A 16646-nucleotide genomic window follows, 5' to 3' on the forward strand; every position below is an offset into this window, starting at 1 on the left:
GTTGACAAAGGGATTAGATAATGAATTTTCTTGGACTAAATTGATAGGGGAGGGGGTTAGGTTAGGTTTAGTTTCCCCTGAGTGTTTATAACCATAGGCCCGTGCATACATGAGTCTGGAGCTGAAGTTTGTATCATCCTGCTCTCTGGGAAACTCTAGATTGAGAAATTAAAGTGGTTCTAAATTAGTAATTTGGAGTTTGGCAGAAGCAAAAAATATAAATGATCTCTGGAAGGTTTCCCCCTCAAACTTGGTCTCACAATATTCCCACAGAAAAGGTTCCATTGAACATAAGCTCATTATCCAAAATTCTAAAATATGTGAGGAAACTACCATGAGTGAAAATGATCTGAAATAAGAAATGTCAGAAATAGACTTTCAAGAAGTTTAATTATGGAATCATAAGAAGGAATTAGACAAAGAACAGAAGTGCCATAATTGACCAGGTAGTTTTATTTTATTTTATTTTTTATAGTACTAGGGATCAAACCCAGGGCCTTTTGCATGCTAGGCAAGCACTTTATCACTGAGCTATATACTACCAGAACAAGTTTTGTCTTTTTTAAAAAATAAAACGTACAGGAATGAAAACAAGAATAGTTGAATGTATAAATTAAATAGAAGAGCTATACAGAAGGTTAGACACAGTGAAAGAGGCAATTACTGAATTGGAAGTTAGATCTTAAGGAATTATTTGTAATGGTTTTTAGACACAATTGGAAAACATGAAAGCAGGGGCATCTTAGTCTGTTTTCTGCTGTTATAACAGAATACCACAGACTGGATAATTTATAAACAGGAGGAATATAGTTGGCCTCATTGTTCTGGAGGTTGGGAAGTCCCAAAAGTAAGGTGTTGGTATTTGGTAAGGTTTTTGTTTATGATCCTTGTTTTTTACCTGGACAAGGGATCTTAACATAGTGGAAGGGATCATAAGGAAAGAGAGAAACAATGGGAGCCTTTTATAACTCACTCCCAAAGACAGTTAACCCACTCTCTGATGATGACATTTGTGAAGTCTTATTTGTGAAGACAGCCCTTAAGATCTAATGACGTCTTAAAGGTCTTCTCAGTACTGTTGCATAGGGGATTAAGTTGCCAGCTTTTGAATATAAACCATAACATGGAGTTAAGAGACTGGACAGAACATGAAGGTTTAATTTTCATGCAATAGGAATTTCAGAATTACAGGATAGAGCAATGCAATACTCAAATTGATAATAGCCAAGAGTTTCTCAGAATTGATAAGTGGCATGAATCATCGGACTCTAAAAGCTTAGTGAACCCCAGTCAGCATAAATAAATTTAAATATATACTGAGATACATTCCTTATAGTGAAACTATAAAAAAAAAAAAAAAAAAGAAAAGAAAGAAAGCCAGAGGGGAAAAGACAGAATATGTATATAAAGTATAGTGGAGTTTTAAGTAATAATAGTGGAAGCTGGAAAATAACCACTAAGTAGTATTTTCAAAATGTTGAGAAAAAAATAACTTGAATCTAAAATTTTATGTTCATTTTAAACTTTGATTTAGGAAGAAAGGTAAAATAATAATTCAGAAAAGCAAACAAAGGCTCTTTGATTAACAAGTGTTTCCTGAAGGAGTATGTTTTTCAGCAAGTACAATGGTCTTAAATAAGGACAGAGATGCAAGGAGGAATGGGTGAGCAGACAAACTGATGAATGTATGGATAAATTTAAAAAAATATTGACTATGGTACTGATTGAATGTGTCTCCAGAATTCATGTATTAGAAACTTAGTACCCAGTGCAACAGTGTTAAGTGGTAGAACCTTTAAGAAGTGATTAGGAACAGGACATGTTGTTGCACACCTGTAGTAACAGATACCTGGGAGTCTGAGGCAGGGGAATCACAGTTCAAGGCCAACCGTAGCAACTTAGTGAGGCCCTAAGCAACTTAGTGAGGCCTTGTCTCAAAATAAAAAACAAAATGGGACAGGTGCAGTGGTGCATACCTGTAATCCCAGTGGCTTGGGAGACTGAGGGAGGAGGATCACGAGTTCAAAGCTAGCCTCAGTAAAAGTGAGGCGCTAAGCAACTCAGTGAGACCCTGTTTCTAAAAATACAAAATAGGGCTGGGGATGTGGCTCAGTGGTTGAGTGCTCCTGAGTTCAATCCCTGGTATCCCCTCCCCCACAAAAAATGGGCTGGGGTATAGCTCAGTGGTAAAGTGCCTTTGGGATTCAATCCCCAATACCAAAAACAACAACAAAAAAAGGTGATTAAGGAAGTGATTAGGTCATGAGGGGTCTGTCCTTATAAATGAATTAGTGTGGGTTTCCTAAGAGTGGGTTAGTTATCCTAGTAGTGGGTTCCCTGTAAAAGGACACATTTGATCCATTCTGTCTCTTGTCCTTCCACCTTTTACCATGGGATGGCGCAGTGAGAACACATTGTGCAGATATGGGCCCTCAACTTTGGACTATCAAGCCTCCAGAACTGTAAGAATAAGTCTCTGTTCTTTATAAATTACCCAGTTTCTGTCTGTTATAGCATCAAAAAAAAGGTCTGAGATGGTGTATAAAACACAAGTAGTATCTTTTCTTGGGAATCAGGTAAGAAGAAATCAATAACATTAAATACTGAATGCAAGTAATAGATTAAATCTAAATTGAAAATACTTAAAATGGAAATTAAATGTGTAGCTTCAGACCAGAAGTAACTAAAATATGAACTGTAAGGGCTGGGGGCATAGCTCAATGGTAGATTACTTTCCTAGCATGCATCAGGTACAACCAAGAAATAGAAAAATAAAATTTAAAAAAAGAAATATAAAAATATAATCCCATGAGACTCAATAGTAGCACACTGTGCTATGTATGTGTAGGACCTTGGGTTTGAACCCCAGTACCACAGAAACAAAACAAACAAGAAACATAAATGGAGGTAGCAGTAGAGAAGAAACAAATCTAAACATATGCAGTAGTCATAAATGTAATGGAACTCAGTTCCCTGATTGAATCAGGGAAAATAAAAATAGGCAGAAATGTTTTTATGGTTCTGGGGATTTAACCCAGGGATGTTCTATACCACTGAGCTAAATCCCTAGGCCTTTTTCATTTTTATTTTGAGACAGTCTCTGTCATTTGCCCAGGCTGGCCTTGAACTTGTGATCCTCTGAAGCAGAAAGATTTAAAATAAAAATTGGAAAAGATTGAGAAAATACTAACCACAACAAATGTTAATAGCTATTATAGCATCGAACAAATAGACTTTTTGACAAAGAATATTACAAATGAAGAAAGTTACTATATAGTAAGAAAAGTTTTATTGCCAAGAAAATATAAAGATTTTATATTGCTTAAAGGAAAAATGACCCAATAGGAAAATGGGAAAGGATATAACAGGCAGTATGCAGAAGGAGAGGTCAGTGATCACAGAAAGATACAGTCAGTATCACAGAAATGTAGATTGAAGCCACATTAACATTTTATACTCTGCCAGGTCACCGAAATTCAGAGTGGATGAGGGTATGGCTCAATGTGGACTGTTGGGAACATAAATTGGTATATCCTCTTTGGAGAACAGTTTGACTAGTTAGTGAGTTAAGGATGCTGAGATCCTGTGACCCAGCTATTCCAGCTTGTGTGGATGTACCCTGAGGAAATGCCCACACATGAACCCAAGGGGGGCTCAGTAATGTTGCTTACATCAACAAACATAAATAACCTAAGAGTTCAACAAGAGTGGATGAAAGTAAGTCACACAAGGGACTGTCACATGGCTTTGGAAATTCGCGCATTTACGAACTTTGGAGAGGGAGCAGTATATAAAGACATGTACTCTAGAGATGGGCTGAAGTCATTGATAAATGACTTGGGAAGTTACTCAACCTCTTGTGCCTCAGTTTTCTTATCTGTAAAATAATGACTCTGGGTTGTCATAAGGATTAAATATTATTTAAAAAACGCTTAGTATAGTGTCTGAGATGTGGCATGAACTATGCAGTTGATATTAATCTGGATGGTTTAAAAATATACGGACAAGGTTAAAACAGATTTATCTAGGATTTTGATATTATAGCCCTGGTTTGATCCCCAGTACTGCAAAAAATGAAAAGAATCCAAATTTATCAAGATTGTGTTTAGTTCTCTTGTGTGAAAGAGTCTTCATCACTCACAATGCTTGTGCACTCTGTGTGTCTGGATATTTCTCATGCTCTATCCTTCCCCTTCCCCCTCTCTTATAGGTTTTTGGGTCTTTACTCCCTATCCACCTTGACTCTGGTCCTGGTGAGGTGGAGGGGATGATACTGTACAGTTTAGAAGCCTCACCTTTAGGTCTCATGGTCCTCCTTGGCTCTTCTAAAGGGACCTGCTAGGGTAACATTTGCTCAGTAAACTTGGGGCCATCTTCCTAGGGACATTGACAGTAGGGGAGAGGCTGCTTCTGCCTCTAGGCAGCCATGGAGGCTGGGTACTGGAGGGAGCACTAACTCCCTGAAGTCACCCTTATTAGCTTCTCATGCATGGAGGCATCTGGGAGAGTGTATCTTGCCCAGCTGGCTGGGGTTGTCCTGAGGTAGGTAGATAGAGTAGTGAGGGGCAGTTGCTCACCTCTTTCAGTGACCATATGGGTGAGGCTGGGTGCCTGCTCCCTATCAGGGTGGCTGCTGAGGTGACTCCAGGAGCCAAGAATATAATGGCCTGCTGGGTGCTGGAGTTCACAGATCTTTTTTTTGTGGGGGGCGGGGGGTACTGAGTATTGAACTCAGGGCTACTTAACCACTGAGCCACATCCCCAGCCCTATTTTTTTTTTTTTTTTTTTTTTAATTTAGAGTTAGGGTCTCACTGAGTTGCTTAGTGCCTCACTTTTGCTGAGGCTGGCTTTGAACCTATGGTCCTCCTGTCTCAGTCTCCCAAGCTTCTGGGATTACAGAGTGTGCCACTATGCCCAGCTGGAGTTCATAGTTCTGAGAGATGTTAGTTGACTGGGGATACCCCAAGCCAGAGCTGGGGGAACCCCACAGGAGGCATGGTCATTCCAGTTCTGAGCCACCTTCCCCATTTTCCATTCCTTCCCCCTTCTCTGTTGCACTTTGAGCGCCTCACAGGCTGGACCTTGGTGATATTTCCCTCTGTTTTCCCCAGGGCATAGTGAGATGTGTCCAAAGACCAGTGGACTGAGTTGCTTCAGAGGGGAAGGAGCCTTCCAGTTCTTGTCCTTGAGCATTGAAACGGATCCCTTGATGTCCCATTACATGGAATGTCAGTTCAGAGCAGAACCTGCATGTTAGCTGACAGAGTGTGTGTGTGTGTGTGTGGGGGGGGGGTGGTGGTTTCTGGGACTGAGGTTTTTCCTTCCCTGCCTGCATAGAGGATTTGGTTTGGAGAGCCTAGATTTTTTTTTCTTATTTCTTTTTAAACTGCCAGGACTTGGGCATAAGGACTGCCTCTTAGGGATAATCAGACTTGAGTTACCTGGTTCCCTTGGAGAGCAGCAATTGAGATGGCTGTGGCTCAGGGATGTAGCAAGTCCTTTGTCCTGGATCTGGGGGGGATGCTCTCTTCAGTACTCTAAGACAGCAAGTGTAAGAGGGGTTAGTGCCCCGCATCTTGGGAGGACTGCTTCCTCTCCTGCCAGAAGGGGATAGTAGACTAGGGTAGGGAAGCCTCCTGTGCATGAGTGCCCTGGCTCAGGAGTGTGTTCAGGAGGCCTTCATCAATTCAAAAGCAGAGGTGTGTGGTTGGAGTATTGCCAGAGGCTATAAATAGCTAAGTATGTAAAGAAACAGAGCCTGGGAGAGGCCAGGAAGCTTGGAGACCTCTGGATCTCCAGCTGGCAGCAAAGCCTGGGTGTGGTGTGGGAGGGGCATGGAATGTCACTTCAGCTCTGAGAACAAAGCTCTCATGGGTCTAGTATGACTTGATGGGCTGGGGGCTTGAGGGGAATTGGCTGTAAGGGATTATTACAGGCAACAGGGAAGGGTATGGCTCTGATACAATGAGTGGCATGCCAGGCCCTTTCTGACCACTCTTGAAATGTGATCATTTATTATTTGTGACAACCCTAGGATTTATTATGAACCCCTCTCAAAGAGTAACTGATTCTGTAAAGTGCCAGGGCACACAGTGGTGAAGTGTCAAAGCAGGATTTAAAGTCTGGCGGCTTAAGGCTGTTATTTTGTTGGATTGCTTGTGGGAGGATCTGGTCATACGGGGCTCAGGTGACATCCTTAAACTTTGGGTCCTTCCTGGAGCCTTGATTTGGAGCTCCCAGCCCTTTCCACTTGGGTTCTGCCCATGGTAGTGGCCAGAGGGGTCCTTGCCTGATGGTGGCTTGGTGAGAGGAACTGGGCCAACCTTAGGCCACTCTCTGTTGGTCTCCTTTGTTGGAACTCCTAACCCTGAACAGGGAGCTTGTTGTTTGTTAACCAAATTCTTGCTCTAGGAGTGTAGATTAGTGGTAGAACCCTTGCCTAACATGTATGAGGCTCTTGAGTTTGATTCTCATTTCTAGCAAGAAAAATAAAAAATGTAGGGGCTTCAGGCTAAAACTGTCCTTCTTTCTTGTTCCCTTCTTTTGAAATCTTGCTCTAGCCACACATCCTACACCCTTCTTTCTTTCCATGTATCCATCCATCCATCTGTATGTCTGGAACTGGTTCTAACACTCAAGATGGGCAAGGGCCCTGTTTTCATGTCTTGTAGAAGAAGCTGGCATTTTCCCCCCTTTTTATTGATGTGTTATAATTATACATAACAGTGTGATTTGTTATTATATTCATATGTGCATACAATAAAATAGTATAATTTGTTCAATTTCACTCCCAGTTAGCTCCCCTTTCCCTCTCCTCTTTTCCCCTGATCCCCTTCTTCTTTTCTACTGGTCTCCCTTCTATTTTTTTAAAATTTGCCCTATTTAGATATATATCACATATATATTTTGACACATTGCATTTTTTGCATTTTGACACATTGTACACAAATGAAGCACAACTTCTCATCCCTCTTGCTTTATGTGGTGCATAGTCACACCAGTAGTGCAATCATACATATATGTAGGGTAATAATATCTGTCTCATTCTATTGTCCTTCCCATCCCCTCAGCCCCACTCCTCCTCTCACTCTCCTCTGCACAATCCAAAGTTCCTTCATTCTTTCTTACCCACCCCCCTCTCCACTATGAATAAGCATCCATTTATGAGAAAAAACATTTGGCCTTTGATTTTTTTGGGATTGGCTTATTTCACTTAACATGATGTTCTGTAGTTCCATTCATTTACCTGCAAATGCCATAATTTCATTTTTCTTTGAGGCTGAGTAACATTCCATTGTGTATATATATACCACATTTTCTTTATCCATTCATCTGTTGAAGGGCATCTAGGTTGATTCCACCGTTTAGTTATTATGAATTGAGCTGCTATAAACCTTGGTATGTCTGCATCACTGTAGTATGTTGATTTTAAGTCCTTTGGATATCAACTGAGGGGTGGGATAGCTGGGTCAAATGGTGGTTCTATTCCACATTTTCTGAGCAATCTTCAAACTGCTTTCCAGAGTGGTTGCACCAATTTGCAGTCCCACCAGCAATGTATGAGTGTGCCTTTCTCCCCCACATCCTCTCCAACACTTATTATTGTTTGTATTCTTGATAACTGCCATTCTGACTAGAGTGAGATAAAATCTTAGAGTAGTTTTGATTTGCATTTCTCTAATTGCTAGAGATGATGAACATTTTTCCATATGTTTTTTGATCAGTTATATTTCTTCTGTGAAGTGTCTGTTCAGTTCCTTAGCCCATTTATTGATTGGGTTATTTGTTTTGAGTTCTTTATATATCCTGGAGATTAGTGCTCTGTCTCATGTGTGTGTGGTAAAGATTTCTTCCAATTCTGTAGGTTCTTCACGTTATTGTTTGTTTCCTTTGCTAGGAAGAAACATTTTAGTTTGAATCCACCCCATTTATTGATTCTTTAATTTTACTTCTTATGCTTTAGGAGTCTTGTTAAGGAAGTTAGGTCCTAAGTTAGGTCCATGATGAAGATTTGGGCCTGCTTTTTTTTTCTATTAGGCGTAGTGTCTGTATTCTAGTGCCTATTTTGAGTTGATTTTTGTCTAGGGTGAGATACAGGTTTAATTTCATTTTGCTACATACGGATTTCCAGTTTTCCCAGCACCATTTGTTGACCAGGCCATCTTTTCTCCAATGTATGTTTATGTTGCCTTTGTCTAGTATGAGATAGCTGTATTTATATGGGTTTGGAAGCTGGCATTTGTAATGCAACTGTTGAGCACATTTGGAATATTTTATTTCTTATGCAAGTGTTGATTATGTTAATATTGTTATTTCTTCTTGGGAATTATTTTTGGTTATGTTAAGCATACAGTTTTTGGGTGTCTGAAATAGTCCTTTAAATAAGAACAGGTGATTAACCAAGGGTGGTAAATTAGGTGCTAGAGGAAATATAAGGCCAATGGAAGTAGAGTGTGCCTAGTTTTAGGGGAGAGGCCAGGCTGAAATCCTAGGGATAAAGTGGGGAACATCTTACAGCCAGAGGTGGTAATGGGTACTAAGCCTAGAAGCCCAGCACATTCAAGAACCTGGCAGTGAGATATGGCTGCAGAGAGGGAAGTAGATGAGGTAGTGCATATCTCCTCTGTCTGCAGCCCAACTTGGAGGCTTTCCCGCAAGTCTCAAGTCTTCCCCCGCTAGAATTGCTGTTGTGAAGGCAGTGGGGCTGCAGGTTGGGGAGAGTTTGCATGCACTGTGTGGACTGGGGGTTTTGCATAGCTAAGCTACTGGATGCTGTTGTGAGTGGGCAGGGGCCCTTGTACTTGCTCAGTCTTTGGCTCCTACCTGCATTGGGTCCCCTCAGCTTCTCCCCCTACACTATAAGCCTATATTTGAGGAAGGGTCTGACTGGGGGAAGTCAGTGTACGCCCCTGTGTGAGTACCCATGTAGACCCTGAGGCCCTTTTTTGAGGGCCAGGCTGAGTCCCAGCTGCTTGGCTTGTCATAAGGCCACTTTTTCCTTTTACAAGTGTCAGGGTCTAGGCCACATGGCCTTGGATGGCCAGAGCTATGGTTGGATGTTTTCATTCTAGTTGGGTGATAATTTGAACCTACCTGGATGATTTGATCCTACCTGGAGCCTTGGAATTTGATGCTTGGCCTTGGCCAGGCCCCCTGGAAGGACCTTTTATCGCTGCAGGGAGATAGAGCAAGGGTGAGTCTGAGCAGAGTGTGTTCCTCCTTGTGGTAGAGGGGCTCCTCCCTCTACCAGTCAGTATTCTCCTCCATGAATAGGCCTTGGGAAATCAAGCCGTGGGCTGTGCTAGAACTCAGGGCACTGCCTTCCCCAGGATCAGGTGGGCTTCCTTCTCCTTGCCTGCCTTTCCTGCTGTCAGTGAAGTCAGGCTGCGCATGGACTGACTGGTGGTTTTTTGGGATTGACTTTGGCTCCTTCTCCTCCTATGGTGGGCATAGTTGTCGGGGGAGACTCGGGGAGCCCAGCCAGGGGTGGTGATAGGCACTACCCCACAGTAGGCTCAAGGAGTGCGGAAAGACTGGTGAATGTTTGCTGCTGGTTTCCTCTCAGTTATCTTCATGGAGTTCTGGCAGTGAGTCCTTCGTGTGGATGCCTGGTGAAGGGGCCATAGCTGACTACTCCCAGGCAAAATCTCTTTTGCCATCTGCATATTCTTTTCCATCCCAGGGCAAAAGAGTTCATGGGGGATTGGGAACAAGCTAGGACTGGGTCTGGGGGTCATCTTGAAGGGATAGTAAAGAAGGTGGATTTGGTAAATGTTTGATGCCATGTTTAAAGGAAAGCATTTGAAGGCAGTTGAAGGTTAAAGCAGTTGACCACCTGGGTGGCATTTCTTCTGGAGATAGAAAGAAGTTCAGGAGTGGAGTGCCTGCCTGGGGGTCATCATCAGGGGCCAAGCCCAGATGGGAGATTGATCTGTGTTTACAACTTAGCCACTAGCCAGCTCTTCTCCTGCTAGAGGCACATATCCCTGCTGGTGATTCTGGGAGGTTTACCTGTGCAGGCCTCATTATCTTTAGAATTCTGCAGCACCAGGTATGGATGCTGGGTGAGAAGGGACACTGGAGGGTCCTTGTTCTCTTGTGGAGGACATACCAGCTCATCTGGGGGTGGGGCACTGTGGTGACCAAGGAGAGAGGGGGCAGTAGGAAGCCGCTTCTCCTTATAGTTCCTCCAGATGTAGTCCTAAAGGTCTGCATCAGTATCTCCTGAGATAGACAGGAAGGTTAAAAATGGAGATCCTGCCCTTATACCTATTGGATAGATCTGGACTCAATGCCTGAGAGTGTTTGTTTTTATTAAATACTATAGTCCCACCCCTGCACTTACAGAGATTTTGCACTGGGGCTTTTGAGGGCTTCTTCATTAATCCTGGTACTGCAGGGAAGCAGCCTGCCATCACCCAGCTTCAGGCACTATTAATGCCACCTTTTGTGCCAGTGGCTGGCTGCTTGTCCATCCTGCATGGTATTAGGTTTCCTTCCTTTCCCCCTTGCTTGGGCCTAGGGCAGCTATAGTGGGAAAAGTGAGCTGGGGATGATGCAGGCTGGCACACAGTAAGCTGAGGTGTTGGATACAGAGGGAGCATGGTGCCCAGTAGAGTGGTTTGGGACAGTAGCCCTGTGGGGCATGCTCAATGTCTGTTCTCTGGACACAGGTTCAGGGCGTGGGGAGGCTGAGACACGGGAGTGCATCTACTACAACGCCAACTGGGAGCTGGAACGCACCAACCAGAGTGGCTTGGAGCGCTGTGAGGGTGAGCAAGACAAGAGGCTGCACTGCTACGCCTCCTGGCGCAACAGCTCAGGCACCATCGAACTCGTCAAGAAGGGCTGCTGGCTGGATGATTTCAACTGCTACGACAGGTACCACAAGGCTTGCCCTTCTTCTACTGAAGCCTGCCTATACTTGCACTTCCCGCTTGGCCCTGTGGCTCTCAGGATAACTGAGCAAGAAAGGGGCTCTTCAGGTGATAAGCAGGCTCCCACGCTCTTCCGCAACAATTTTTGCCCTGCTCCAGCTCTGAGGAGGGGTTTCAGGGTGTGTTGACTCCTAGTGGTCTCTCCCCAACTTTGGTTGGGTTCACCTGTCCTGCTGATGTTGCCCAGAAGATGCTCTGTCTATAGGGAGGGGTTTGGCTCGGCAGGCCTGGGAGAGAGTCTTGCATCCCCTGCCTGTGTGAGGAAAGCTCTCTGCTTTCAGGCAGGAGTGTGTGGCCACCGAGGAGAACCCGCAGGTGTACTTCTGCTGCTGCGAAGGCAACTTCTGCAATGAGCGCTTCACCCACTTGCCAGAGGCTGGGGGCCCAGAAGGTGAGGGGCCAGTGGGAAGAGGGCATCTGACCTTAGCAGACTTGGGCCTCTCCTTGGCCCAGAGTGCTCAGCTCTGGAGCTGGATGGGGAATGGCTGCAGGGCCCTGTGAAGGTGTGGGAGTGGGCGGGCTATGTGACGCAGGGCTCCGTGTGTCCCCCAGTCACGTACGAGCCACCCCCGACAGCCCCTACCCTGCTCACGGTGCTGGCCTACTCGCTGCTGCCCATTGGGGGCCTCTCCCTCATCGTCCTGCTGGCCTTCTGGATGTATCGGCATCGTAAGCCTCCCTATGGCCATGTGGACATCCACGAGGTAAGACAGTGCAGTCTTGGGGCAGGGGTGAGGAGGGGACATGAGGCTAGGCCAGAACTGGTTAAGACTTTGCTTTCTGCTAGGATCCTGGGCCTCCACCCCCATCCCCCCTGGTGGGTCTGAAGCCACTGCAGCTATTGGAGATCAAGGCTCGTGGCCGCTTTGGCTGTGTCTGGAAGGCCCAGCTCATGAATGACTTTGTGGCTGTCAAGATCTTCCCACTCCAGGTGAGTGAGTGGGGGCTCCAGGTCATCTTCCCTCATTGTGGCCTGAGCTGAGACTCTTCTACGCAAGGGCAGTCCAAACCCTGGTCACTGGTGGGATGAGGAAGAAATAGCTGCATTGAAGTTGCCATTTACGTTACTCTCAGCTATATGGGGACTGCATTTAGCAGTTAAATTGCATTGAAGAACCAGGGCAGGGCTTTGCTATACCTTGATCTTCTATGGTAGATGGGTTTTTGTTCTTTTTTTAAATTATTTTTTAGCTGTAGATGGACATAATCTTTGTCTTATTTATTTTTGTATGTGGTGCTGAGGATCCAACCCAGTGCCTCATGCATGTGAGGTGAGCGCTCAGCCACTGAGCTACAGCCCCAGCCCCTGCATTTTTGTTCTTGATGTCATGTTCTGCTCAGCAACTCTGGACACCAGGCCACCCTATGCATTTGCCTAGGACACTTAACAAAGCCTGGCCTGGCGTGCCTTTCACTTGTTGGGTGATGTGGGGCAACTCGCTTCCCATCTCTGGACCCCCGGTGGTTTCATTTTTAAATCATGGCTGATGTTAAGTGATTTAAGAGGTTGCTGCTGGCCTGATATTGTGTGGCTCGGCTCAGTCCTGGTCTCCTAGGCCCCTTATGGATGCTGAAACTGAGAGGCTAGTGGGAGGGGGATGGATGAAGGTGCAACCACCTTGCTGTGGGGTTGTGTGGCTATAGCCTGACTGAGCTGCCTCCGTGCTCCAGGACAAGCAGTCGTGGCAGAGTGAAAGGGAGATCTTCAGCACGCCTGGCATGAAGCATGAGAACCTGCTGCAGTTCATTGCTGCTGAGAAACGAGGCTCCAACCTTGAGGTGGAGCTGTGGCTCATCACGGCCTTCCATGACAAGGTGGGCCATGCTGTCAATCCATACGCCATGGAAAGGTTCCCATGAGGTGATTCTGCCATAGGTGTGGACCAGGTTGTCCCTATAAGAGCCTCTGACCCTGAGGTTACATCTATAATAAGAGTTGTGACTTAATGATTACCCCTGGACTTTCTATCCTGGTCTCATTTACCTTTCTTGTTCATTATAGACTCCCAGGAGAGGAGGCCAACCATTGGCCTTCAAAGACATCCCTCCTAGGGCTGGGCTGGGCTGGGTTGGGTTGGTTGGATTGGGTCTTGCCATTCACCTAGAGCCTGTGTCTAAGATTTGTGCTTCCTTGTCTTAGGGCTCCCTCACGGATTACCTCAAGGGGAACATTATCACATGGAACGAACTGTGTCATGTGGCAGAAACGATGTCACGAGGCCTTTCGTACCTGCACGAGGATGTACCCTGGTGCCGTGGTGAGGGCCACAAGCCGTCTATTGCCCACAGGTACCTGGGCTAGCAGGTGCTCTCTCTGTGCTTGGCCTGGAACTGGAGAGGGTTGGTGGGTGAGAGGAGGGTGTAAGGGGTGTCTCAATTTTCTATACATGCCTAGTCTGCCTGTGTTGTATCATAACAACTGGGTACAGAACCAGGCCTTTACCTGTGTCCTTTGGATGGTATGGCCTCCTAAAGTGGTTTTCTGGTGCCCTCTGATGGCTATATGAGGAAGTGCTGACTGCGTTACTTTGAAGAGTTGGTTCAGCAATTCTTGAACTTTATGGTTAGAACCCCTTTAACTCTTAAAAGGAATTTTTGTATATGTGGGGTTTGTCTGTTGATATTTGCTAGAGTAGAGCACACACACACTCTTTTTTAGAGTGAGGACATCATCTATTATATAGCCCTTGGAGAACTCTTTCTATATTTCTGAGAGGAAGAACTTAAAAAGGCAAATGCTAGATAATTAAAGAAAAAATTTGACCTTGAGAGCTCCTGAAACAATTTTGGGAATCTTTTGGGGTCTTTGAAGCATACCTTTTGTGGAGGGGAGTATTGGGGATTGAACTCAGGGGCACATCCCAAGCCATGTGTTATATGTTATTTAGAGACAAGGTCTCACTGAGTTGCTTAGTGCCTTACTAAATTGATGAGTCTGGCTTTGAACTCATGATCCTCCTGCCTCAGCCTCCCAAGCTGCTAGGAATATAGGATACGCCACTGCACCAGGCCCTTGAACCATACTTTAAGAACCATTTTTAACTTGTCACCATTGTGCTTTACTGAATTGCAGGCAGTAATGCTTGAGAAATACCTGAATGCTTGAGAAATACCAACCCATTGACTCCTCAGTTACCACCTTGTAAGGTAGAAACTGTTTCTTCTCCTTATCTTAAAGGTGAAGGAACAGTAGTGCAGAGAGGTTGAGTGCCTTGGACAAGGTCCCGTATAACTAGTTAGTTTGTCTCCATAACTATGAGGGAGGGGAATGAGACTCAAAAGTCCAGGTTTCTAAACTAAAAGGTCCCTAAGGGTATTAACAGTAGTGACATAGAGGTTGTGTAGACTTGCCATTTTTGTAGGTCAAAAGGTTGAATGTAGACTCTTGAATATGGTTCCACTTAACAGTAATGCATAGTAAGTTTGCGGGGGGTGGGGTGGCCCAAAGCATTTTGTTTGCTGCTCACTCAGTTTTATCCTCATAGCAATGCTGGGACAGGTGCTGGGGAAATTGAGGACCAAAGTGATTCTTATTAAGGAGTGAAAATGAACGCACACTCCAGGACCCTGTTCCACTCTGCCTTTGTGGCCTGTCAGGATCTTTGGCAAGCTAATTTTAAATTCCTGTTTTCACTCACATTCCAAATATTTCTTCCCAGAAAATGTGCATCCCAGGCCAGTGTACCTGTCTCCCAATCCCTCTGAGGATGTGTGGGCTGGCCTTTGATGCTGTGGGGACTGGGACAAGGTCTGATCAGCCATTGGGGTAGGAATTGCTTTGCCAACCTTGAAAGAAGTCTTTTATCAAAGGCAGTGAGGGATTCCCACACCTGTTTGGGCTCCTGAAGCTGCCTTACCTCTGCACCCAGGCACAGACCCTGCACCCCGGCACAGACCCTGCACCCCAGATAGGGTGGGATGATCTGGTCTAGGGGCTCTGGGGCACAGACTCAAATATCTTAAGAGCCAAGGTGGGAGTTAGATCATAATGTTCAAGCACAAGGGATGTTGGATCATAATGTTCTACTTTATTGGGGCCCAATTGTCTCCGCAGGGATTTTAAAAGCAAGAATGTATTGCTGAAGAGTGACCTCACAGCTGTCCTGGCTGACTTTGGCCTGGCTGTTCGGTTTGAGCCAGGGAAACCTCCAGGGGACACTCATGGGCAGGTAATGAGCCTGGGCCTGGGAAGTGTGGGGACTGAACCAGGGTGGATACTCTGGGATTGAGCTGACAACTTCTAGGGGCATGACTTTGGCGCTAAGAACTCAGGGAACAGAGCTTGTGTTAGCAGTAAAGAAGTCAAGGCCTGGTGGCTTGTGAAGCTTCCCCAGGCCAGTCAGCTAAGAAACCTAGATTCCCTGTTCAGATTTTGGCCACTTGTCCTTGTGGTCTCAATCTCCCCCCCTCCCCAGTCATAATTATCAATCAAAAAACAAAATAGAAAAGTATTAAGACTCTAAGCCAAGAATCTAGAAAAAGTAGCCAAAAAATTAAACCTAGCAAATCATCCCATAGCAGTCAATTTTGATCTTAAGTATTCTCTTCTTGCTTTATTTTTGTTTCAAACCTCAGAAAATACACATCATTGATATAAATGTCTTGTAGTCTTGCTGTTGGAATTTGAAAGCAATTCCATTTTCTACCACTGCTGACTCCAGTGTGTGATATTTTAAAATCATCCGCAGGTACAGTTCATGACCCTGCTGTGAATGCAATGAGTCAGGGCTTGCTGTCTTTGGTATCCTGCTGTGGTGCACACAGGTTATGGTTTCTGTGCCCTGGCTGAGTGTGCATTTATGCTTGGTTAGTGTCTGGAGACCCTGCACTCTTCTGTTCTTATGCAGGTAGGCACCAGACGGTACATGGCCCCTGAGGTGCTTGAGGGAGCCATCAACTTCCAGCGAGACGCCTTCCTGCGCATTGACATGTATGCTATGGGGCTGGTGCTGTGGGAGCTTGTGTCTCGCTGCAAGGCTGCGGATGGTGAGTGGGATAGCAACTTTGGGAATCCTGAGTTGGGAGCTGAGGGGCCTCCATGTCATCCAACCAGGTTCTCTCTTGCCTTCAGGACCCGTGGATGAGTATATGCTGCCTTTTGAGGAGGAGATTGGCCAGCACCCTTCGCTGGAAGAGCTGCAGGAGGTGGTTGTTCACAAGAAGATGCGACCCACCATTAAGGATCATTGGCTAAAGCACCCGGTGAGGGGTCTGAGTGCAGGGATTCCACAGGGGTATAGCAGGAGCCTGAGATCAAGGGAGAATGGGACAAAGAGGAAGCTTGTCCATTTTTTAGATCCTAGAAAGGTGCTCCAGGGGCTGTGCAGGGTAAGGTAGAATGATGCCCTCTTCTTGGTTTTCACTATGACTCATATGTTACACTTTGGGCCTTTGTGTTTGGGCTTTGCATAAAATTTGATTTAATACCACTGCTCCAGGGTAAGCAGCTGTATCTCCTCTAGCAGGGGTCTGGATCCCTCCCCTTCGTAAGCTGAGGAGTAGCAATGTTCTGGGGCTGACGGAAGCCAGTGGGCTCAGGGTAGTGGCTATCAGAAAGGCAAGCATCGTGATTGCTGCAGTTTCCACTAGGCATCTGTTAATTGACCTGCTGTGTGGTTTGGCCAATAGGCTTTGACTGATCCTTGGGATCATCATCAAGTTTGGTGTCTTCCATGCTTGTCCTTACTTAGAGGTCTTAACAAGGTGTC

At 45.3% G+C, this 16646-nt stretch overlaps 1 protein-coding gene across 1 annotated transcript in view; it reads left to right on the plus strand.

The window, feature by feature from the left end:
* Acvr2b (activin A receptor type 2B) overlaps window positions 1-16646 on the plus strand; it is a 36751-nt gene that overhangs the window by 12312 nt on the left and 7793 nt on the right. Inside the window, exons 2-10 of the mRNA XM_076856501.2 lie at window positions 10675-10882; window positions 11220-11329; window positions 11491-11642; window positions 11726-11869; window positions 12610-12753; window positions 13079-13227; window positions 14993-15107; window positions 15786-15924; window positions 16010-16140. Coding sequence (XP_076712616.1) covers window positions 10675-10882; window positions 11220-11329; window positions 11491-11642; window positions 11726-11869; window positions 12610-12753; window positions 13079-13227; window positions 14993-15107; window positions 15786-15924; window positions 16010-16140 — 1292 coding nt within the window. The remainder of the gene's footprint in view (window positions 1-10674; window positions 10883-11219; window positions 11330-11490; window positions 11643-11725; window positions 11870-12609; window positions 12754-13078; window positions 13228-14992; window positions 15108-15785; window positions 15925-16009; window positions 16141-16646) is intronic.

This window comes from Callospermophilus lateralis, chromosome 1 (genome assembly GCF_048772815.1).
Source record: "Callospermophilus lateralis isolate mCalLat2 chromosome 1, mCalLat2.hap1, whole genome shotgun sequence".
NCBI classification, from domain to species: Eukaryota; Metazoa; Chordata; class Mammalia; order Rodentia; family Sciuridae; genus Callospermophilus; species Callospermophilus lateralis.